The 25,664-nt window shown below is 42.8% G+C and overlaps 1 protein-coding gene across 1 annotated transcript in view; it reads right to left on the bottom strand.

The window, feature by feature from the left end:
* Window positions 1-18,791, bottom strand: part of PDE8A (phosphodiesterase 8A) — a 155,266-nt gene extending 136,475 nt beyond the window's left edge. Inside the window, exon 1 of the mRNA XM_051796609.1 lies at window positions 18,357-18,791. Within this exon, the coding sequence (XP_051652569.1) occupies window positions 18,357-18,422 (66 nt within the window). The 5' untranslated portion in view covers window positions 18,423-18,791. The remainder of the gene's footprint in view (window positions 1-18,356) is intronic.
* Between the last annotated feature and the right edge of the window lie 6,873 nt (window positions 18,792-25,664).

Here is a 25,664-nt window from a genome sequence, read left to right as displayed (position 1 = left end):
TTCCCAATGCCATAACCCCTTATTGTGGCCTGCTGAGATCCAGTAAAAGAAAACAAAAGAAAATCAGTAAAAGAAAAAAGCAACTTGTCTCCTCCATCAGTAGGTCAGTTTTCTTTGGTCATCAAAGCTAGAAGACCAAGCTCTTAGTCTTTGTAGTCTACCCCAGTAGTTAAAAGATCCGTTCAGGTTAATGAGGGAAGACTCACTCAAGGCAGGCTTTCAAAGCCACAGACTCTTTGCCCTGACTCTCTCCCAATTTCCTCTCTCCCAGAACCCCACTGCCACTTTCTTACTTGCTCCTGGTTAACCAGCAGTGCTAATGGCCAGCAGCCCGCCTTCCTGGACCAGCATCCTTAACCAAAGACCAAAGGAGTAAGAGTGGCAAAGAGAACAACAAAATACAGAACTAAAAACTCATCCCTGCTGTATGGCAGCAGCAGAAGTTGAAAAACTCTCCAAAATTACTTTTTAAGACAGGCTGTACACCTGCAAAACAGACGGCTTTCATGGTTGCTGAATTTATTATTTAAGGAAGAGATCCATCATCTGTGGTCATACTGAGCAGTGATTTATTACTTATTCACAATAGCAAAAAATCCCATGTACTGGCTGTGAGATTTATGTTCCTAGATCATTCAAACGTCTGAAGAATTTATCCTACAAACATATCTGAATATAGGACAGGGAACTGGACCTCATCTGAATTCTTAAAAACTGTTAGCTGTATTCTCAACTAGATTTCCTTTCTTTGGGCTAAGCAATACCTTTAAATACACTCAGTCATTTCTGACTACGTACAGTCCTTCCCTGGTGTTAAGTCTTTCTGTGGAGTGAGGCAGTATCCTTACATATATAAGAAGCTGAACCCTTAATTCACCAAGAGGACCATACCTCACCACCAACAGGTAACCCAGAGATGCTTGTGCAATTGATTACTCTCTCCAAATATAACCCTTTCCCAGGAATGTTTCACATCCAGTTCTTGCACTGCAATCAGGCTCTGTGAGGAATGGTTCATTCACAATTCACACTATTTTCCCAACTGTATTCTTATTTCTGTAAGCTCCCCTCAGGAAAGTTGGGCTTCTTGTTCCTTGCCTGCTTGCAGCTCTGCGTGCAGACAGTTGTAAGGAGGAATGTACAAGAATCTGACCTCTGCGGTGCCATGGCACAGCACTCACAGATCATGACTCTTGTAAACTCCATTTTACAGCTGTCTGCAGATCCAGCTGAGCAGCAGGAAGAACACCACCACAAGGGTTGCAAGAGGACATGACACCCTGCGGAAGAGATAAGGAGAAGCTCCGCTGAGGACAGGTGGAGAAACCAAAGCATGTAAGTTTTCTGGGGGTAGCTATTTAAAAAAGAGAGAGACAGACTCAGGATGTGTTGGGGAGATAAATCTTCTGAGTTTTTGAAAAGGGGAAGGCAGTGCTTGCAGGCTCACTCACCACAGCCCTAACAAACATAAATCTTGCTCACATGGGCACCGTCCTTCCCAACATGCTCACCAAGGCTGGCTGTAGCACAGCTATCACGGAAGGATCTGTCATATTAAGCAGAACAGCACTTGGCAGTTTGTGTGAATTATGGTTACAGCCAGCACAGCTGGGTGCTGCAGGGGTTGACAGGCTCTGTAACATAGGCACAATAGCAAGCACTAAAAAAAAACCAAAAAAAACCTCCAACATGGTTTGGGAACGGAGTTGAAAAATAGTTTTAAAATATGTGCTTTAAATTCATGAGAGACTTCCAAACAGATGGGGTGGGGGATGATCTGATGAACTGAAGGGCCTGATCTCATGGTTTATATCTACCTTGGCAAGACCTTCTGTGTCTGCACTTACTGTGCCCAAGGGAGTGGGTTCCTAATGCTCCATCAAGAAGCTTTTTAGTCCCTCTCACTTGAAATAAGCTGTGATGCCATCTCTCTGTCTCCCTGATATACCTCCAGGGCACAGTTCCCTACTTCCTATGCCTTCCCATAAAGGCCTCTCTGGTGGCTGCAGGTACCCAGGAGCAATGTTGCTCCTTCCCTTATCTCTCACATGCTCCAAGTGCCAAATGCACCTTTCCCTACAAACCTAATCTGGTTTACACTGCTGCTTTCAGGGAGTTTCACTCACAATGAATTAAGATAACCAAGTCAGAACAATTGCTCTTAAATTCACTAGCACAACAAGTATACCAATCTGGACAAAGCAACTGAAGATTTGTTCATGTCCTTGCACTCTTGGAAGTTGATTAGGCAAGTGTCAGAGTCGTTTGAGAAGGTCAGGATCATACCATGCACATGACATCTCTTCAGACCCCCAAATCTAAACACTTAAAAGAACCTCACTACAAAAGCTTTTTTCACACACAGCTATGCTTTTTTTCAGGAGGAACAGCAAATCCCAGCAAAATCAATTTTTCGCTGGGGAGAAGTACAGGTATTCAAGAAAAATACTACAAGAGAGAACAGTCTAAATTCATCTCACAGCAGAAACTCTGTGTCCAGCTGCAAGGTATTTCACTGATTATGTAACAGATGATCAAAAGAAAAACAAATTAAAGAAGAAAGTAGCAATATAGCAAATTCCATCCCTCACAGCATTTCCGTTCAAGTTTTTATTAATACTGTAAGCTAAATAACAGAAAAAAAGTTAGTATCCAAGGGCTGTTTGGAAGTGCTGTGCTTGGAGAGAGACTGTAGGTGTACATGTTACGTGTGATACTTTGACTTCTTTCATGCAGATACTGTTTTTACAAAACAAACCAGAGAAATGCAAACTTTCCTGACTGGCAGCTCAAGCTGTTGAACATTTAAGAATGTAAAAAAAAGGCATTAACCTATAGTGACAGTTATATTCACAAGGCACTGGTAGCACTGGCTCCTCAGAGGCTCAGGGGACAAAGTATATCAACCTTGCTCTCCCTTCCAATTGGATTTTCTGAATCTGCTGTGGCTGCTCCCATGCAATGAAGTTAACAGACAAAGAATGGAAGCAGAGATGAAGACTGTGAATATTATAGGAGTAAGAGAAAGTAAAGGGACCTGTCTAGACCGAAGAAGGAATGAAAATTCTTTGTAGTGCTGTAGATATCAGACAAAACCTAAATACCCAGAGCAGCCTCCTGTCAGAGTATAAACTGCACATACTTTGGTCATTTTCTCATCAGTTTAAAGCCTTGCATCATATTTGTTACAATGACAGAATATTTACTGATGAAAGCACTCTAAAAGACATTTTGGGAAGAGAAACAGAATTTTATCAGACTAAACCCACATTGCACAAACACTGGTCTTTCAATATATTTGTACCCCCTGCATTATTGAAATAAATCTGAGGTAGCTTCCACACTACAATATTCTTCAAAAAATAAAGGCAGGAATTATCCAGTTCATCCTCCACTTGAAGAAAATGCGAACTTTTTATCAGAAGTTTACTTTTGTTGCTCTGCCAAGTGCTAGGCCCAGAACTGGGGAGGATTAATAACAGGAATGGGCTGGAGACACGTGATTTAGGCAGCCTTGTTTGCGGTTCGGCTCCTTAGCAAGGTACAGCCTGACCTTAGGTGACTGTGGCTAAAAGGAACAATTATGGAGCTCAGCAATGGAAAAAAAGGTAAAACAAAAACAGACAGACCGGAGCCATATAACTGAAAGAATTTAAAGTGTTCAGCTAAATTAGGCACGTTCGATTAGAATTCATTACATCCAAGCTTTGTTGAACACTTCAGCGAGAGAAGAACTTCAGAAGAGATTATAGAAACCATGGATTTCTTCTAGAGCAGACGCTGTGCTGCTTCCTTTTATCTCTTGAACAACGAATAAAAGTAAACTTTCTTTTATCTAAAGTTATATGGCCCTATCACAGACATACTGGAACACATCATAAATACTAGTTGATTTATGATTCTAATTCCTATAGATGGGAAAATATGGAGTGACTTGCTCCACATCACCTAGGAAGTATTTGTCACTACCCAGAAGTAAGGCTGTAAGCTGATTCCCTTCATCAGCCCCCACCTTTTAAAGCTTCAGTGGTTTCCGGGAAATCATATATTTAAGACAGTTAATATAGCCAAGTACAATTCCATATTTTTCAAGTGTCTCATAACCTATGTTCTGCAGTAATGCTTTGCCTCTCCTAGAGTTAGCACATCTTGGTCTGCATCAGTGGGAAACTTCTTGGGGTCAGCCACAGGCTTGAACTGTCTAATGATCATCTAAAAGGCTTTAATCACAATAACTTTCTGATACTTACTGAAGAGTGCGTTTCTCTGAAAGTCAATTTACCAGGAAAATGCTAGTAACAGTCAAGTGATGTAGCATTTAGGGTAGTAGGTTTGCCCCTAGAAAGGAATATCTTCCAGCTTTGTAAGGAATGGGAACTACAGCAGAAAAAGGAGTTAATGTATGGGGAGACGTGCAGTGGGGTTATTCAGTTTCTGATTTGTATGTGGGGAATAACCTGACACTTTTGAAGAAGCTCAGAAACCCACAGACAACCTTCCCACCGTTCACAAGGAAACAGTTCTCATCTCGGCCTATTTTTTCAACTCTGCTGGTTTAAAAGACTTACTAATTCTTGTCTGAGCATGGAACTGTTGGCATTTTCTGCATAACAGTTCAGTTCCTTTTCAAGAGGGACTTTGAGAGTAGCAGTTCTGGCAGGATGGACAGCAGACACAGAGGTGTCCTGATGTGCTCTCTCCCAGCCTGCTGATGGCTCTCTGTGGCCAAATCACCCGGAGTGCCTGAGTGCTGGTACCCAGGCAAGGAGCTCTTGGATCAGAAGCAAGTCCACTGAAGTCATTTGAGATGATTTTGGTCCTCTATGTGATGTCTTTCAAATGTTGTTTGTGGGCACAGAAAAACACCAGAGGCATGTCTTTGGGATACAGTCATCGAAACACAGGCATCTCGGGACACTCACGAATGCCCGCTGCAAGCCACACAACACAGGCCTGCCGCCTGCTGATCTGCTTTGGAGAAAATTGCTAGGGTTGAAGGAATTTATTTTGTTCTGTACTTCAAGGGCCTCCTGTGGCCAGACGGACGGGCCGGATGCAGCTGGAGCACTCCCTCCCTTTCCTGGTGCAGAGCAGAGCCGGGAAGGCCGAGCACGGCTGCCCAGCGACCTGGGATGGCTCACAGCACTGCCCTGGAGACAGTGTTCAGGGGGACAATCCCCAGCCCTTACACATCCCAACCAGCCAGTCAGGAAACTGGTGGGTGGCATCTGTAGCCCCTAGTTCTTCCCACTTAAAGCAGCTACTTAGTCCTCTTTTGAAGTGTGTTTCATGAGTATTGAGTTCTGTGAGTTTAAAATTGGGTTTAGCTAGCCAGGGTGAATGGACCCTGACAAAGGGCTTTTAAGCCTCCTCTATGAAGATACCTGGTATTTTAGGGAACAGGTTAGGACATGACAATAGCTCCTTGCACTGGTACAACTGGTTACTGACTGTAATTCTCAACAAAGACAATAGATTCACGTAACCACAAAATTTAATACATTTATAAGAAGATTCAGTGTTACTTATAAAGACAAGACAACATAGTGTGTTAGCTGGGGCTGGGAAGCCGATTTCACCAGCACATGGCTCCCTCCTCGCATAACCAGCTGCTGTGGAGGTCAGCTCATCCTCTCATCCATGCTGCCTCAGACAAGAAAGTACCGTGACCTGATCCAACCCATCAAGCACTGATCCAAACAAGAGATACAGCGCAAAGGACTTCCATATAAGGGGGAAAAAGGAGTTGGGGGAGTTCAGAAGAAAAAGCAGGATCAAAAGGAAAATTTTGTAGTGCAGTTCGACTCTTGTCAACACAGCCTGCACGGTGCCATCTTTGGCACATTATCCCACAGGATAAGAACAAAGCAAGATCCAAAAAGACAATTAAAAGGAAACCACACTATCTGGACAGGACATCTCTTCTGCAGAGCACTAATGATTAACCTTTGGAAACCACAATAATTTATCATTGAAGTAAAAAGTACAGTGAAACTCCAAACAGCATTCACATGAACCAGAAGTAGCCTCTGGCAGAGGTACTGCCTACAGGAAAGCATTCAAAGACATACAGATGGTCAGTGTCTGGACATATTACTGGTTCTAGAAACCTTAAACAAAAAGGAAAATCCTATGAGATGAAGCTTGAATACCCATTGGAGTATGCCCTGAGACAACTCTGTGAACCATGCAATAAAAGAATCACCACAGTCCAGTTTTAGGGATTCCATTAGTACATTGGAACAAGCAAGGTTATATAACAGAGTTTGGGGTCTCTTTGCAGAAAGCATGAGCTCTCTTACTGTAAATAGTGTAATGCTTGTCTGAGCAAGGGCTGATTGCAGTGCACAGTTTCATTAGCTCACCTCTTGCCATAACAGGTTGCATGGAAATGAAAACAGAAGTTAATGAACTAATTCATTCACTCTGTGTTTAAAAAGCCCTCTCTGCCAATGACTCCTAAGTAAACTTTAAAGAAAGGGGTCTGATTCCCCTGCATCTCTGACTTTGAGTACATACACAGTGATCCCTCTTCACAAGGTTATCTTTGATGTAAAGTCACTGTGTGCTGGCCGCTAACTCTGCCTACATCCATTATGGGCACCCCATGTACAATATGCACCTTGCTTTAGCATGCAAGACATTTGGTTCCCAAAAACACGATAGGATGGCTAGAGTAACCACTAACCAGACATGCTGGAATGCCTGAAAGTGTCCAAGATTAGTCATTTGGCAGCAATCCTGGGGAAATGTAGCTTTACATATCCCACTCTGGACAGAAAGGTTTAGTGCTCAGGGCCTTCTGGCAGGCCTGAACCTGATTCCTTCCCTTGCAGTGCACAGCACAGCTTAGATCAGCTGTGGCTATGACAGCTAGAGCTGGGATGCAACTGCCACGAAAATCTGGATCATTCATTTTGTCAAATCTGTCTCCAGCATATTCTTTACTTCACCAAAAGAAAAAAATCCAAACCAAAACAAACCCTTTCCTACACTTGGCCTTGGTATTTTTTTTTTCCTGGATAATTTCAGGTTCTGTGTTTGTCAACTGAAAGGAAAATGCATGTGTTGCATACTCAAGGGTCAGAAATCTGGTGGGTGTTTGTACATTATACAAGAGATCAAAGATTGGAGAAATTTCATTCTAACTTGAGGGCAACAAAACAAGGTTACTGAAGAGCTTGGTCACTGAAGCTTGATGCATGACTTTCATGGACCATCTTATCAGGGCTGGCACCTGGAATCACTCACAAGGAGCATGGCTGGAGCAGCATGGCCTGGCTCACAGGCTCAACCTGCCTGACCCTCAAAAAAACTCAGTTTGCTTGAGCTTAGTGCTGAGCTGAGATAGAATGAATCCCACTGACCCAGGAGCTGGTATGCTCACCGTGGGACCACAGATCAGGCCATCACACTGCTGTGTGGGGCTGCCATGATCTCAGCATTTCTGCTTAGAGCTGCAGAAAATGAACCAGTTAAAACATGCAGAAACCAGCAGCTGTCATGTTTTTCTCATATTAAGCTGCAGAACTGGCGCCAAGCACTCCCTCACTCAGGACTGCACAGATGATATTGCTCCTTCAATGTATGACATTCATGTTGCATTCCAACAGTGAAAGAAACCAGCACAACCGATGGATGAATGGAAAAACGAATTGCCTCAAGTTGATTTAAAGGAGATATTTAGTCATGCATGGGAAGGAAAAGAGAGAATAAGTGACCAAAATAGAATGAAGCAATTGGAAACAGCTGATGTTTGATGAAAAGAAAGATATTTTCTGGGGTGAGAAATTTAAAAGCCATGAGTATTTTGAAAGGGCAAATTATGCATGACTTTTTAATCCTTTAGATGGTGCCAGGTTATCCAGAATCCGCTCCAGAAAGATTTCCGAAACAGTTTATTCTAGAACTAAGCCAAAACCTTCGGCCAACTCTGGAAAATTTTATTTAGAGTCAGACTAACATTTTGTGAGCTCATGTCAGTATTGGAAAACTGCTCCAGCTGAAAGCATGAGGGAATAGTTTTGCTAAGGAACCCCTGAATTTTAGCAGGTTTTTTTAAATTATTATTTGCAATAAGAAAAGGCAAGAAAGGAAATTAAAATCCTTAATAAAAGAAAAAAAATTGTAGAAGGGCTGAGTTGCACTTTCTGAGAGAGCCATTACTGTTTCTCCATTTCAGAGAGTGGACAAGTTTCAAGCAGTACTGGAATCAAGTGAGGAGTTTCCTTTACATGAGCTTCCCATCAGTGCACTTCACACAGAGGCAAAAGACAGTTTCACTCACCGCCAACTAGTAGGAATTCAGGTGTCAAACCCCACAGGGCACAAAGATGACACTGTCATGGGTACCAACAAATTACTTTCACAATGCAGCCTTGTTTAAGGCTTTGTGCAAGCTTTTGGGCACATCCAAGTCTGAGGCATCCTAGTCATTCATGTTTCTGGGTCCCCAGCTGCTTTTTTTTTTTACTTGGCAAAAGAAGCTAGTGGATAAATAACAGACACTACTTTGTCCCTTTAGTAAATCATTGGCAGATATGGATCAGCATTTTGAGATGTCAGGGACATGGTTTAGTGTTGGACTTGGCTTTGTTGGGTTTACGGTTGGACTTGATGACCTTAAAGGTCTTTTCCAGCCTCAATGATTCTATGATTCTATGTATGGACACAGGTAGGAAGCCAAGCAGACAGTATAGTACTACTTTATAACAAGTACTGATGTTTTGCTTTCATGAGTGTCCACATCTTTTTAAGTCACAAGTGTGCTGCAATGAGCAAATATAAAGTCGAACACTTGTGGTTATATAAAGCTATATGGCAGAGGAAAAGAGAAACTATGTGAAATCCATGACATCTGGAAAACACTTCCTATATGAAGTCTAAAGACAGTGTACATTGTCAGCCTGGCAGAAAGGACATAGATTTCCCATATAGAAGCCTAAGAAATAAAAAATCAGTAAGTAATAAGTTGACCCCAAAATACAAGGGGGGAGGAAGGGTAACTTTGGAAATTCAAGCTAAATTTGGGAAATAACTTGAACACAGACAAAAACTCAAAACAGAAATATATAGCATATTCAAATAAGCTTTGAGTAGAGGGGTTGAACTAGATGATCTCCAGAGGTCCCTTCCAACCTCAACTATTCTATGATTCTGTGAAATGTTTTGCTTTGGTATTTTCTAAATGAAATGGTTTGGGTTTGATTTTTTCTTTTCCAAAATGAAAAGGGACAAACATAAACAGCTTATAAAGCAACAGCAGGCATTCTGTTTGGGACTGAATAAGAACATTTTGCAAAATTTAAGAATCTTCCTCCTAAGCCACCTCAATTTTCTCCAAAGGAACCTCTGCTTTTAGTTTCATTAGACCTATGTTTATATTTCATAGCTGAGGGGGAGGGGTCAGAGAGCAAACAAAAAAACTCACCATTCATCCAGCTCTGCTCCCAACCCCTATTTTCTTATTCACAGATAAACCCTTTCAGATGTACCCCAGTTTCTTCAGGGCTGAAGGTGCAGAGCAGGCGTCTCTGCAGCCAACAATAACAAACAGTAACACCAACTTTGCATGTTTCCATGGCCATGGTGCCCCAGAGACCTCCTCTTTCATCCACATGCTCCTCCCCTCCAAAGTCACCTCATCACCATCTTTGAGGCTGGGGAAGGACGGCCAGTTCAGCTACACCCACTTTCCAATAGATTTCGTTACCAGGGGGAAGAAGAAGGAGGGGGGGGAAAAAGTGTTTCTGCTTTTCCATTCTTTCCCCACCTTTCTTGTTCCCTCGGGTCTATTTACTCATCCCCTGTGGGTTACTGGTAGAAGAGAAACTGTGTCATCAGAAAGTAGCACAGAGAGCACCCTTGCACAACCAGCAGTTACCAGGATCATGCTCCTGTCCCCAGGGCTGCACAGGCAAAACAGAGCAATATTTTCCAATAAACACTAAAACCACTTGCAGTTAAGCCTTGTGCTTGGTCTGGCATGATAGACACTGGTAGATCAACCACACCAGGGACTGACTCGAGTCCATTTGGGGTCAATGACAGCTTCAGCCAACCCCATGCTCATGGCCAGCACTGAAAAAGGTGCTGCAGAGGCTGGTGGGACTGACAGGAGGTTGGAGGGGCACCCCCAGAACATCCTGCGGCAGAAGAACCACTCCTAGGGGGAAGGTTGGGATTGGTACAAATGAGGCACGAGGAAAATGCCAGCCTTAGGGAGGGGAGGCAGTGGAGCTCTGCTCATCCTATTAGCACCTGTTTGCTCACACAGCAACACTGCGTGAAACAAAGAAAAGGAAATCTCCATTATAATCTCTCATTTTTGGACTAGTCTCCTGCATATTAATTCCTATTGATTGACAAGTGGAACAGCACACATCGATCATCTTGTTAATCAGGTGTTCTTGCAGCAATGCATGAGGCAGTTTAAATAAGCTAGGTTAAGTCCTTGTGTACACAAGGAAGGTATCATAAGTAAAATGCACTGGTGAAACGACTTTGCAAGGAGTAAGCAGAGATTGTGCACCTTATGTGCTCTGGAAAATTTTACTTCATTTATATCATTTTTAGTGACCTTTGCTTACCATGATGTGTTGTTGTTCCCCAGCTGTGACCGGTTTGGCTTGAAAGTCAAGATTTTGCAAGCCTGACTAGTGAAACCTCCTGAGGCTCTGAGCTCGCAGAGAACTCAGTACCTTCATTTTGAGGGGACATTTCTTTTATATGGTGTGCATTGGTCATTCAAAATAATGACCACTCTTGAGGCTATTGCTTAGACACACAGCAGTTCTTAGCAGACAGGACTGCTGAGTTACTGTGGCCCATGCTCAGAGAAAAAGATCCCTTCCTCCCCATGGCACTAGAGGAGACACCAGCACTGCCACAGACAAAGAGCACGGATAACAAACAAGGCTGCCCAGCCCCAGTGAGGCACCTCACTGCACAGCTGACCCCATTGCCTGACCTCCCAACACAATTACATTTGCAAAAGCATCTAATTTGCAGAAATAGTGCTCAGTCTCAGCTCCTACTGATATTGGCAGGGGCTACACACACAGGGACACTGAAAACTCGGAGTGGTATCACCAGCCTGTACTTCCCTCTCCCACATTTACGAGTGTGGCTCAGCCTCTTAGGGACCATAACTGAGTCTTTATGAAGATCTTGGATGGGTTTTACTGCAAAACAAAGCTGAGAATGCACATGCACGATTACACCAGGACAATAGCCTAAACTTAACAATCACTTCCTGTAATTGTCTGAGGCAGCCTGTAGAACACAGAATCATCTCACGATAAATCCTTGTTGGTCATTTACCATCATTAATCTATACTGTCAGAATGAATTAGGTGCAGAGGAGCATATTAATTACAATGCAGATGACACTCCAGCTTTAATTATCATGACTTCAAAGTAAACAGTGCCAGTTAATCAACCTCAATACCACGAAGGCTGTTGAAGGAAAGTGCTGTTCAGCTGATGGCACTGAAATCCAGCCTGCAGGGTCTGCAGCTACAAAGCTGGCATTCTAGCATTAGTTTTCCAAATTGCTCTCTATTTCTATCCACATTAGTCAGGTTGGTTGGACACTTTTTCCACTGCCTATGACATACCTTAAATTAGGGGTGGCCAAATTTGTCAATATGTAGCAATCTGGCTTTATTTATAGAACACTTAAGATTAAACAGCAAAAGCTCCCCACTGTTTCTTTATGCCTTTTCATTTTGCATTTAATAGCTACTTATTCATTTTACTTACCAACTAGGGCTATGTTTTTATAGCTTGTCATTCCCATTTCAATATTATTTTATGCCATTTTCTGGAAGGCTAGGATTATGGAATACACCTAAACATCTGCACAGTTTGTAAAGCACTGGGAGAGCAGCTGGCAGTGTTACAAAGGCCTCCAAATCCCATCAGCCAAATGCAGCCCTTTTGTTATTGTAGGACCTGAGACAGAAACCCTCAAACTCCACCAGATTCCTCCTGATACTCTCCATATGAATCCCAGCAGGCAGGCAGACTGCTCAATCTGGCTGTTACCAGCATTAGGCTCCTGAGGAGGAGAACAGATAAAGTTGTTCTCCACATCTCCTGCAGGCAGGACACGAGGAGATGAGCTCACACAGCACAGAGACAGCACAGCAGGAAGGAACACTCCAATGGTAAAACTACACAAGTGTTGGAGTCCAGCGAGGCTGGGTGGTCTCCAGCAACAGAGGCTTTAAGAATTTGGGGTATCCACTGCAGAGCCAGGGCTCACACAGCCCCTGGGGTGCTGGGTGTCACTCTGCTCTATCACCTGCTGCTTCATACACCTTGTGAAAAACACTCAATTTTTCCTGACGCTGGTGCACAAAATACAGAAGCCTGAGTAGATCCCAGTAGCCTGTGAAATGTCCTGATTTGCTCACTCAAGGAGAGCAAACCAAGGAAATAAGGAGTTACAGAAACAAACCAATAAAGTAAAATTAAGGTGGGGAATTTAATCACTCAGGAGACAGGAAATCCAAGGCTATGGTACCCATAGCAACTAGTATTTGTCCACAGTGTATGGAACATTAACCTTAACCCCATATGCGGAAACAGAAAAAATTATGGGACACATCACATATGAATGCATATTTCATGCAGAGGGTACTCTGTGAGGGCTACTGTGAAAGCAATAATTAAATTTCCTGACTGCAAAGCAGGTATGTTCATGCACAAGCAGCTCTTCTGAGACATGAGCTAACGTCATCAAAGAGAGCTCCCAGCTCCTCCCCACGGTTTAGGCAGGAAAGATTCAATGTCTTGGTTTGGTCATAGTATCATATCCTGTCTTAAAAGCTTCTGGTTGCTGTTTAGATTTTGTTTTGAAAATTGACATGTGTTGACTTAGGAAATGTTGTGATGTTTCTTCCAGTTGTTGGGTCAACAAGAATTCTGCACTTCTTGTATGTTTTCCTTTTGAGCAACTAAAGCAACATTCGTCGTTCAACAAGACAGAGGTCCGGTTCCTGCTGGGTGATCATTTTACTCGAATGTGAGAACCAGATTATTGCTGAGTTAGACAGCAAACAACTTATCAAAACTTGAGAGAGTTTTGCACTTGTCTTGAGCTGAATTTTAACACCTGGCAGGGTGAGGAGTCAGATTACTTACAGCAGGAGCCAAAACCAAAGCCAGACAGATAGACAGCAACTCTGTGGATGGAACTGCTGTCCTTAAGTTTCAATTTTTACATGATCTCAGACAACTGATGACTGGTATATCTATTTTTGCTAAAATTTGGAAGACAAGATTTATGAATATAGAAACAAATGGTGAAAGTAAAACAGTTGAGAAGACTAATTACAATCAGGTGGGAAGGGGAGCTATTGAAACCAGAATTTACTAAAAATTACGTCTATCTTTTGTCACCAGCACAGGACACAGAAGCAGGCAGTCTGCTTGTTTATAACCTACTGCCAGCTGACATTGGAGGTGCCACGTGCTGTCTCCTCCTCAGGCCGTGCACCCCTTGTGCCACAGCCTGAAGGAGGAGAAGGAGAAGAAGGAGAAGGAGGTGTCTCTGTGAGGCTTTGCTGCTCCCTCACACAGCCTTGTCTCACACCTTCCCTGGGTGAAAACACTTGGTTTTAGGCAGAATTAAGTCTGAGCAGGAATTTCAGGTCCTGGTGCCTTAGGAAAACCTGGTGTCAAAGGCAGGATGTTGCCTACCAGAGCTTACTGGCAGCCAGATCCAGGGCCCAGCACCTCCCACATCGAATTTTTCAGCAGAAGCAGGGCCAGACGCTAACCAAGCCCATCACTCTTAATAAAGCCATTTAACACATCCACAGCACCAACCAGCATAGCTCAGGTCTGACCTCTATCACCACTTCTTAGGCAGGTAGATTGAGGCCAAAATCCAGCCATGCACAGAGGGGCTGATGGAGTCCACCAAGCAGCAGCACACTCCAGGGCAGGCTTGGATGCCTGTGTGCTGTGGGGCAGTGGGTGCCTTCACAGGTTCCCCATCCCTGCTCGGTGCCTCACCACACAGGAGGTTTGGGCAGCTCTGACCACAACTGGGGGGCTGTTTTCTCAGATGGGGCTCCCTGCAGGGGCAAGGAGGGAGCAGAATGAAACACAATAAAACTCTCCTCCTGAGCAGCAGCATCCTCGTGCAGTACTGTGCCAGAGGGCTTCCATCCAGTAGTTTTGGACATATTTCACTGAGTCAAGGCCACATTTATCTAGCAGCAATTCAAAGTGAAGAGATCTCCCACTGCGGAGAAGATTGGTGTTTCTTTCACCTGCACTTCAAAATAAGAGTGCTCACACGAACTCCCTCTGCCGGGAAACCATCTCAGGGCTGTCCCAGACCACGGGCCACAGGCAAAGCCAAGCTAAAGGCACAGCTGGGACAAGCAGCCTGAGAACACTCTGCACAGCCTGGTTCACACCTGTAACCTGGAGATGCAGTGAGCAGAAAGCAGCAGTGCCTCTCCATGGCCAACATATTTAGAGGTCAGGCTTCCTGGGGCAATTCACCACTCAGATATGCCCTAGGTCACATTCTGCCCATCCTTCTACTTCTTGCTGAAGTCTCTGAAAACCTGAGTCAGCTCCAAAAGAGAGGCTGATGACCCTCACCAGCAACAGTTCACAGGCTTGAAACTCCCCACAGGGCCAGAATAGCCAGAAAGAAATAATTTTACAGGAAGGCAAAAAGTATAAGACACACTTTTTTCAAGTACCCACTGAGGGCAACACAAGAAGGATGCCACAGTCAGACCACCCAATTAAGAGCCACATGGTAACACCAGCATCCTTCATGCAACATCCTGCTCTGGGGAAGGGGAGGACTCCCTTGAACAGTGCTGCCCTTCACTCCTGAAGACACAGGCATGCTCCTGCAGCAGGGCTTTCATTGCTATTGCAAACCCCAGACCAGTCTCATGAGGGCTGGGCTGAAGTTACCAACTTCATTTCCAGAGAGCTGCTAGTAACCTTGGACTCTTCTCACTGTCTTAAATATGAGCTATTTCTCATCAGGGAGAAATTGGGATTTGATACTGCACAGAAATAAACAGCTGAACAAACCAAATCTTGAAAAATGGCCCTGCATATATTTTCACAGAAGTCACGGCAGCTTAGGGAATTAATCTGGTCCGAAACCACCACAATATCTACATGTTAACCTAAATTGAGGCAGGTTTGAATACTGCTGGAAAATCCCACCCTACAAATAATTTCCATTTCTGAACCTCTGACGTGCTGTTTATGGAAAGGTGAAGAAGTGCAGTGATGAGGTAAATGTGTTTATGTGTCACTGTTACCTTTCTACTCTAACAACTTACAGGAATTACTTTACCACTGTATTTATTGCTAATCAAGATCAGCACTGCAGGAGGAGGAATCATTTCTGCCACAAAGTTTGTGCTAAGTCAAGATGTTTTTTTATTCATCACATGAAAGCCATAGCCCAAGCAGACTTATTTGAAGCCTGTTAATGGCTAGAAGTATCCCTTTTCTACGAGTTTGATCTTCTTTCTTACAAGTGCTCACATTTTACCCAGCACCTCTTCTGTAGAGCAGCAAGCACAGTCTGAGCTGCAGCGGAGCAGCAAAGTCAAAGCATTCAGCAAACTCCACTGAACTCCTGTTTGAAGAGTTTCCTCAAAAGCAGCACAAGCTACTTTGCCAGCTAATCTTTCCAGCCTGCAGCTACAGAGCAAAGTGTAGCTGTGGACCTGTGTCAAAGGTGCATTTGTTAACACATTTCCCCTGGAGTGCTAATTAACATTTACATGAAGTACTATTAGAGTGAAAAAGCTTCAACATAAAAACACATTGCAGGGAAATGCAAGGAGCAAATTTCTTCCTCACCCCCCTCCCCCCAGATGCAGTGTTCTGTTTGCCCTTCAGGAGCTGGTGAAAATCCAGTTTGTTTTGTAATCTTCTGTTCTCTAAAATCAGATATTTCTGCAAGTTAATAACTAACCAGTTTCTTTTTTATTTAAAAACCTGCAAGTGCATTTAAAATTCTATGAAAGCAAGGCCTTGCTGGTGTGAGCCAGCCCTTATGCAAGTCCCTGTGCCGAGCCACAGCACAAGTTTCCCAGCCTAACTACAGAAAATGACAGCATTTTATGATAAACATAAATAAAAGAACATCAACACATTTTGCTTAAGACTGAGCCCTCTTAAACTAAACACTAAGATAAGACTGAACCCTCTTAAACTAAACACTAAGATAGGAAACACAAACACAAATATTTGTAGCTGGATCTTCAATTGCCTCATTTTGGGAAGGCGACAAAGAGGTTCTAATGAGTAACATTTGTATCCACAATAAGATGCAAAGTTATTTGCAAACACAAATTTGCACTTGAAAGATGCAAAGACAGTTGCTGAGTGGCTGATTAATGAGCTATTCTCAATATTATTTCTCAATATTTATTGAGAAAAAATGTGCTATCGCATTGAAGTAAAATGGTTAAGACTGCAACCAATATAACTAAAATATGGTGGTTTTTTCGGGAGTAGGGTGGAGTTTTCCCCATTTTTTAAAGGAAAAACTAGAAAATATCAGTTTCGCAGAAGGAAAATCATATTCCATGAGCTGTGAAACAGTAATATGTAAAACTTCACTTAATCTGTGAACTTACAGGCCATGAGAGAGTGCATGTTATTATTCAATATATTCTCTCCTGCCACAGCCATGCATCCTGCCCAGGCTCCCAAGAATTAAAATCTCAGTCTAAAAAAGAGACAATATTCTTGAAACAAGGCACACTTGCAGATGTAGTAAAAATTGACTGAGCAAGTACTTCCAGAAATCAGTTACTAATTCTCTACCTCCACAGAAATGAGGATCCAAGATTAACAGTATGCTGTGAAAATACAGACATTTTGATTGCAAACTGGTCCAGAGTTCTGTGAACATATTCTGCTATTGTTGCCCATTTGCCAAATATTTGGGGTGAATAATTTTCAGCCTTGGTGTTTACAAACTGCTCTCATTGTTTTGTCCCTTTTTTTTCGGTGTGTTGCTTCTGCCTTTCAACTGGATATCCAACTTAGTAAACAAGAAAGTAAAAGCAGCAAATGCAACAGCAATGCATGTTTTTGTTAGATATACTCAAGTGAAAGACCCTAAGCACTAATGAGAACGACTGTCTGAGCAGTGCCCTGAGGTGCACCAAGCTCAGCAGATGTTCCAATAGGACAAGGTGATTGAGTTCCTTTCACTTGACCAGCTCTTGAAACCAAACATATTTTCATTAGATACACACATGTCTGTATTCACTAAGAATATTTTTTAAGAAGTAGCAAGCACTCAGATATTTTCAGATTGCCAGTTTCCTAAGTTCTCTCTCTTAATTTCCAGTAATTCCTATGAAGAAAAGGCAATTCTGAGCCAGAATGTAAACTGGCACATTTCTGATGTCATCTCCCAGAGACTCCTTCTCCAAAGCATGAATGTCTGGACTGAAATCCTGGCCTCAGCACAGTCAACAGCAAAACTTCTACCAGTCCTCTCCAAAATTTGTGAAGAAAACGAACCCCAGTATTTTTGGGCAAACCAAAATGGAGGGAGAATACCCAGCTCCCCAAATCATAATCGTTTAATTTCAAGTAACAGGATGAGATTACTATAAACATGCAAACCTGTCCAAATTGGAAATCTTTCAAATTTCAAGCACAGGAAACAACAAGTTTTTTTTTTCAGCCAGGATGTCAGAGTTACCCCCGTGGTTATATGTGAGCCGAGGACAATGTTGTTACATGAGATCAAATTACAAACACAAGCAAACAGAAAACAATCTCTGAACGTCACTGTTCGGTATTTGACAAAAAGCACAGCTGACCCATTCGAAAGGTTAAATGCTCTCCAATGAGCTCTGGCAGAATATGAGGAGTTTGCTGGACACTGAGTTCCATGCAGTTAAATTGTCAATTTGTTTGCCCAAGTTAATGCTTATCTTACCCTGTGCTTGCTATGGTTTTACTAAACACATTTGACCTGCAAATCTTAAAGCAGTGGCTTTGCTAAAATTACAAGAAGTTTCTGGATTTTCCAAACACCTAAGAAAACTATTTTGGTAGTTTCCACGGCACAGAAACCTGTAGTTACTCAGATATTTGAAACTTCCAGCGAGGCAGATGACAGTCGCTTAACCACACACATTACCATTTTATTTCTATGCCTGATGTTTAGCACAACCTTGCTCTAAGGAATTTCTGAAGTTGTTTACAAAGCTGATGCAGAGGTTGTATTCAGTCTGGTCCAAGGGCAATGGTTTACTCAAGTCATTTGTAAACAGCAGAAAGAGATAATAATTTCTGTAATTGTGGGGAGGAAGGGAAAAAGTTCTCACCTTGCACCAGGGACCGTTAGAGACAGAGCTGGTTTCCAAAATATCTGCTCCTTCATTTTCTTCCATGTCTGATTAGTTGCAAAACCTTATTTTCCAATGAAAAACATTAAATCACCCTCCAAGAAAAAGCAAACCAAACCATGAGGCTCTAGTATCCCAGTTTGCGAAAGCCCTGCAGTAAGTCAGACATCAGTTTTATGGTCACTTGTCTAATTCAAGGTTGCAGATCCTGATTCCGTGCTGGATTTCACAGAGCTTGGCCTTTCTTTTAAACCTTGATTGGTCCTCTTGTCAGGCATGTATCTCTCTCAGACCTTCCTTGTGGATCCAGGTTTTCACATAACAAATGGCAAATGTCTACAGCTTCCCAGGTGCTATAGGAGAACTGACACTGAACCTCTGATCATCTCAGGAGAAGCCTGACAACAGAGTGCAATACATGGCCACACCTCTCTGCTGCCAGAGCTGGCCTAGACCATAAAATCAGAAGCAAGGTTACCCAGCAACCAAGCATTCAACGTCACTACAGTAATAAAGCCAACTTACATTCAACCTATTGCTTGAGTAGATAAATATTTTTATTAGAGACAGAAGACCAAAGAAGATGGCAGGGGGTTGAATGTTCTGAGATAAATTAATTTTGATGGATGCAAAGCTCTCAGCAGACATGCATGGGTCACATACAAGCCCACAAAGCTCTATCTGTGAACACCGTTGGGGTAAAACCTTTCAGCATTTCTCCCTAAGGATGTGCAGATCCTTGTGCCCCAGCAGGCTGGGTGGGTAACACCCACAGGGTACCTTGCAGCAGAGATCAAAAGTTCCCATCCAGGTGCCCACGAGACTTCCATCTGCCACATGCTCAGCTTAAAAGATTTCCACTCACTCTCAGAAGTCTACAAAAAATAAGGATGAATTTACAAAATAGCCTCCCTTCCCTTCCAGAGTCAGTAAAAAGCACACTATATCATAAGACTGCCTAAAGGAGCTTGCTCAAGCAAATGGATTATTTTTCTCAAGAGTAACCACATACCTAAAGGAGCACACTCAGTTTAGGAAGTGACATTTCCCTCCAAACACATGGTATATGTTATAGAGAGGGGTTTCAATAAACATAAATAAAAGCAGGTAACAAAAGATCGATCCTCTTTGTTCTGTTTACACTGCATATCAGGCAGTGCCATTGCAGATAACTGGCGCCCTAAAATTTCGAAACCAACTGTGATCTCTGGCATCTATTTAAAGACAAACATGGCTTCATTTTCAGTGCAGCTACTTGGCCTGCTCAGGAAAGGTGATGCAGAATCCCTTTAAGAATCCCCAAAGCAGAGCAGTCCAGGGGCACTGGCTACTCTGAGAAAGTACAGCCACTTTTTCCTCTCTCTGATATGCAACCCTTCTTGCTGAACAACTCTTCATAAATATCTATATGGTAGGAGACAACTTTTTTTGGGGGGAAAAAACGCAACACTGCAGAAAGATTAAAGTTAATTCTGTCCAAACATGAAATATTTGAATGCAATATTCATAATGGCAGCATCATTAAAAATTAGCAGTACAGAAGTCTGATTTTTAGACCTCTTTCTGCCACTGAAGCACAAAGTGCATAAGTGATTTGGTTGAGATTACTTGCTCAATTATATACTCATCATTAATCACGTGGGATTTTGTGATCTATTTCTCAGCACTTTAATTAAAATTGGTCTTTAAGGAGTTTGAGATTACATTTTACAAAACTATCAGTAACTAGAATAGTCTATCTAGGTTATGACATAATAGTTACAAAGGTCCTCAAACACTGAGTAGGGTATGTCTGACTGAGCCAGGCAAATGTGACAAAACAGGCAAGAAGTATGAGGGCATAGATCTATCTTTATAGAGAGAGCAAGGCAAACAATGAGTGGAGATTTGGAAACCAGCTATTTGGTTTGTCTTTGCCACTGATTCTGTGATTTTGAGATGTAAATCTAAAGCCCTGTGCCTCAGTTCCCCTCCTGTGGTGTAAGACTAGTACAATAGACAGTACTCAGTGCTACTATCTCACAAGAACAGTAAACTGTGCATTGGAGATATTCAATGTCTTCATCAAACTTGCACCTCTGTCTACTGACAGGCTCCTCCTATCATTTGCCCATAAAAACCCAAGGAAAACCAAAGGTGACTTATCCCCACATGCACAAGTGTGACACCATCCCAGACTTCTCCCAGTGCCCAGCACAAGCCTACAGTCCTTGAGATCCTGGGAACATGCTCATTTCACTGCAGCAGCACAGTTGAGCAAGTTTTCTGTTTTGAAATTGTTCATATGAACTCACTATCCAAACCAGCAGATAAGCAGATCAGGTACTCCTTTCCCAGCTGGAAGATCCTGCTACAAATGTTCTCCAAATTTAAACATCACTTTTTGTGATTCCACATGCCCATGTAATTTTCTGAGAGCCAAAGAGCTTTCACAGCACGGAACCCAACAGTCTCTCCAGAGCTGACCCTGATTTCTGAGACACCTCTAGCCAGCCCTCCCTGCCCAGCTGGGGTCATCTGGAGCTCAGGCAGGGTACAAGGCAGGAATGGGCCGGGGGGGGACTTCACCAATCATTGCCCCAGTTATTCACAAGGGTTGTTTATTACAGCAGCTTCAAGGACTCTTTTTTCCAGCTTTCCTTTTACTCTCTTGGGCAAAAATCTCTGATCATTAATTGCCATTTGAATTTTAATAGGGCAGGCGAGGGCCTTCCTGAAACATCAAATTGCTTTGCATTTTGTTTTTTCTCTGGTTTCTCTTTACAGGTCACACATTTAGTGACATACTAGCTATGTTCCAGAGTAGGCAAATGCAGCCTTCAGAAGTTTGCTTGCATAAAATACCAAGCAAAAGTGCTCTATCTCATTATCCACATAGGTGTCCGTGTTATGTCTTCTGCTTTGATGGCATTCTGTGGCAGTAATTTTCACAGGTTTTTTTGGCTTTGAATTGGCCATTTCCTAATTTAAAACAGAGCATTCAAAGGAAACGCTTTCCACATACACAGCATAAGATAAACTTTCCTATAGTTGCTGTGGAGAAGCAAACTCACAAGGTTTTCAGCTTCAACCTTTAGTGTAAACCAGACATCTGTTTTGAGTTGTGTCAGATCACAGGAAGGATAGCCCACAGCTTGGTTTACTCCAAACTAATTTAGGAAATCAGGACTCTCCCGATGGATGAGTCACTAGCTTCTTGGGCAATGACAGGCCAGACACATTTGTCTCTGCAGCTCGGTGGTTTTCCCTTGTAAAACAAGGATGGCGGCTCTTTCCTGCATTGGGAGGTGACTTGTGGCTGGAGGATGTAGCCCCGATACCAAGCCATACTAAACTTTTTAGCCCATTTGTACATCTGCAGTCCTGATGTCAAAGTCCACCAGGAAAGGAAAGGATGAAAAAGAAAAGGGAAAGTGCAGATGGGTCTAAAGATGGCTTTGAAGTACAGCCCAGGAGCGGAGACCAGGAAGTGAGAGCTGTAATTGCAGCTGGGTATCAGTTTCCTTTTTTTATTTCAGGATCGCCCACAGCATGGTGCAGTTTCTCCCTCAGAAAGCAGGCAGGAACAACACTCACCTCTGCAGGAGAACAGGAGCAGTTAAAGAGAAGGGGCCATAGAGACAAAACAACTCTTTGCATTTCTAATGCAGAGGCAAGCAGAAAGCACTGTGAACGTATCTGAAATGACTATTATTTCTTCTGGACCAGCAGGGAAAGCTAAAAACTATTTCTCATTTTATTTCCTACGGAAGTTGCTTTGTATTACTTGCTGGCTCTGCCCGAGTTCCTTGAAATATGGCCAGAGTCAAGTAAACTCAATAAGAGGATTCATCAGGTTCACAAAAATAGGTGGTCCAGCAGACAGAAGAGGTTGTGCAAATATCACAGAGTAAAAGGCTCCCAGCTGAGTTCACACCAACAAGAACACCCATGTGAGAAGTCACACCAGAGGGAAGGTGCCAGTGCCACAGACGTGGTTCATTTGACATCAGGCTGGGAGCAGGTTTATTCCAAGCTGCCCCACACCTGGCAATGCTGAGCCATTAGTGACACCCCAGCAGTATTCAAACCTCACGAAGCTGGATGTTCAGCTGAACACATGGTAGATGCAAGCATAAAACTCAGACCTCAGATCTGACAGACCTTTGACCCAAGCCCTGATAAGGCTGCCCATTATGCAGGCTGCCCTGGCCTGTCACTTCCATGCTGCTGCCTCGAGCAGACGTGTCAAAATAGGGTAATAGACATCAGGCTGTAACTTTAATGCCATTAGCCAACAATAAACAAAGCTTTAATTTTTTTTCTTTCCCAAGATAAGCTGCAAGACAGGGATCAGAGCTGCTGTGAGTAAACATGGACTCTTGGTATAGTGAAATAAACTTGTTTGTTCCAGTTAGAAAAGATTTGTGAGCTGAACTCAGAGACCCAAGTTATTTGGGAAATGACAACATCTTGAAGACCATTGCAAAGGATTTAGGTTTTGGTATTGCTAGGCATACCTTGAGTGTTTGACCATTATAAATCTCTTCTTGTTTAAGAAAGAAATCTCATTTTGCATGATATTGTGCTTATCTTTTAGCAGAAACAGGGGCAGGATCTAAATATGCTGGTGTTTGCAGACAGCAGTGGTGCAGTACAGCCTGTCTCTTAGGTTCACAATGAAGAAAATGAGCTACAATTGTGAAATCATTGCCCAACAATTGATAAGGACAACCACTGCAATCCTCTTCCCTGCCTCTTCTTGGCCAGCATCCCAATTACCACACATTACTGAATATATAGAAAAAAGAAAGGCAATGTAGTTAAAGTAAAAGCCACACACATAAAAGACAGAGTATTAATCCCCACATCTCGTTTGGTTTCCTCTTTCACCTTGGCCAAGTCACTCAGTCTCGGCAATTCCTTTTTTTCTCCTTTCATAACTATATTTACCATCCTTCTGACAGCCCTTGAGTTCTCTCAAGGAATGGGGCTTTCTAAACAGGGTTGGGGGAGAGACCCATCCCTTCAAAACAAAGCCAGTACATTGAACAAGAGGCTGCAGGAGACTCTTTTAGCAGGCCTTTTTGCTTTGCAGAAGAATGAGGTTTCTTCTTGCCATGTTTCAAATCAAGACAGCCATCCCCATTTCACCCTTTTTTACAGGAACTCACTGTGGCACCATAACACCTTGCAGCATTAGATGCCAGCTCCTGATGCCAGCAATCCCAAGAAAAGTCCAGCACACCAGCAGACCAAAGAAATTTAGTTCAGACTTTCTCACCCTGAAATGAAGGGGGATGTGTGAAATTTCTCAGTTTTCAACATTCATGACTCTTGGGAACAGCAAGCCCACACCCACTGTTGCCACTACCATACCGAAGGATGCAATGACTATTTTTTCCCATGAGAGGAAAGCCTGTGGTAAACCAAATACTTGTATGTATTAAGCACTAGATAAATACTGATGAAGTGTTAAGTAATGGTATTGTCAATGATATTTAAAAAAACCAAGGGTATTATTGTTTCCTATTCTACACGGATGTCACACACCCAGTGGCATCATATTGCTCACTGGTCAACTGCAGAACAAAACCTGACAGTTCTGGTATAAGTTTTATGTGAGCTGTGTAACAAGCCTGGGGTCACTGAACTGTAGCTCCCTTGAACACAGTTCAGTATTCCAGCTAGCTAGGGCCAAACTCTACCCAACAGCCCCATAAACATCAAGTCACCTAATAGTTATTTCAATGCCTTGCTGACTCAGAAGTAATACAGACAAAAGAGTAAACAAGAGAGATTTTGTTTGAATTTAAATTTGCTGTTGAAAAGTGCAGCACTGATGTACCACCAAGATGATATTTCAATTTGCAAAAGAAATAATGTGCAATTTGCAAGCAATTGCTGCTTCTGTAAAAACTTAAATTCTATTTCATCCTAGTGACTTGGAATTTCTCAAGGGTAACGTGAATAGATTCCAGTTCATCTTAAATTCTAGTTCTTCCAAACACATTTTGTATTTCTAAGAGCAAGCAGTATATTTTCACTAGCAGAAGGAAATACTCTAGCAGTAATCTGAGGGAACAGGAACTGCCAGGATAGACCACATCATCCACAGAAATCTCACCTGTATTGGAGTTCAATAAAATATCAACATTTGCTCTTAATTTCCTGTAAAGAAGGAGGCATAACTGAGCCCCAAGAAGGTATCTAAAAGAATGGGGAAATACCCTATAAATCTATGGCTTTTGAGCCATAGTCTTAAAATTAATGACTGTGTCAAAACTTTTTTTGTGGTTCTTAGTCCACGTGAGGGAGGTCTAAAAAGGCAGAGATCAATTCTCTTTTGGCCCTAATTTAATTTCTTACAATCTATGCAAGCCTAAACAATACAGCCAGCCCTTGGGGAAATGTCTGACTGTGTCCCTGCACTCAGAGCACTTGTTTTCACATGTATAGATATGTACTTTTTGATGTTGAGAAATAGTACTTTATGTATTATCAAACAAATGATACCTACCCCTGAGAAAAAATTTGAGGTGTTTTCACTGACTTTGATCGAAACATCATCAGGAACAAAATAAATAAATAGAAATCGTTCTAAAACATTCCTTAGGACAGACTGGAAGAAAGCTACTGGCGTCTCAGCAGCACCCTCTAGTGCTGCTGTGGCTGGGCTTTGACAGCACTTCCTAGATAAAATCTGGCATCTGGTGTGAGGATGCAACTTCACTTGTCCTTGAGTGGATGGTCCCCCAGGTCTCCCTGCTGGCCAAAACCTGGTATATGGGGTCCTGACTACTGAGAGCCCTGTGCTCATCACATGCCACGGGCCAAAGGGGGCCAGGCCCTGGTGTGGGTGGAAACCACCAAGGACCGACGAGTGGGATCAGTCCTCGCTACTCTGTGCAAGTTGACAAACATCTCCCACATCTTTCATCAGCTTTTACGGTTGACCACGGTGCCACATGGTCTGGGATATTCCTTGGCTCAGTTGGGGTCACTGTCCCAGCTGTATTCCCTCCCGGCTTCTTGTGCACCCCCAGCCTCCTCACTGGTGGTTGAGGAGCAGGAAAGGCCTTGGCTCTGTGTAAGCTCTGCTCAGCAGTAACTACAACATCCCTGTGTTATCAGCTCTGCTTCCAGCACAAACCCAAAACAAAGCCCCATACCAGGTACTGTGAAGGAATTAACTATGTCCCAGCCAAAACCAGCACACAGTCACAACAAAATAGGTGCATAAGTCTAGGTCCATAAATGAGCCAAACATTCATCTACCACAGTGGCAAATATAAAATAAAAAGATGG

Source organism: Manacus candei, unplaced genomic scaffold (assembly GCF_025592945.1).
Source record: "Manacus candei isolate 608988 ecotype Guabito, Panama unplaced genomic scaffold, ASM2559294v1 h1tg000046l, whole genome shotgun sequence".
Taxonomy (NCBI): Eukaryota; Metazoa; Chordata; class Aves; order Passeriformes; family Pipridae; genus Manacus; species Manacus candei.
This window is presented reverse-complemented; position numbering and strand designations above follow the sequence as displayed.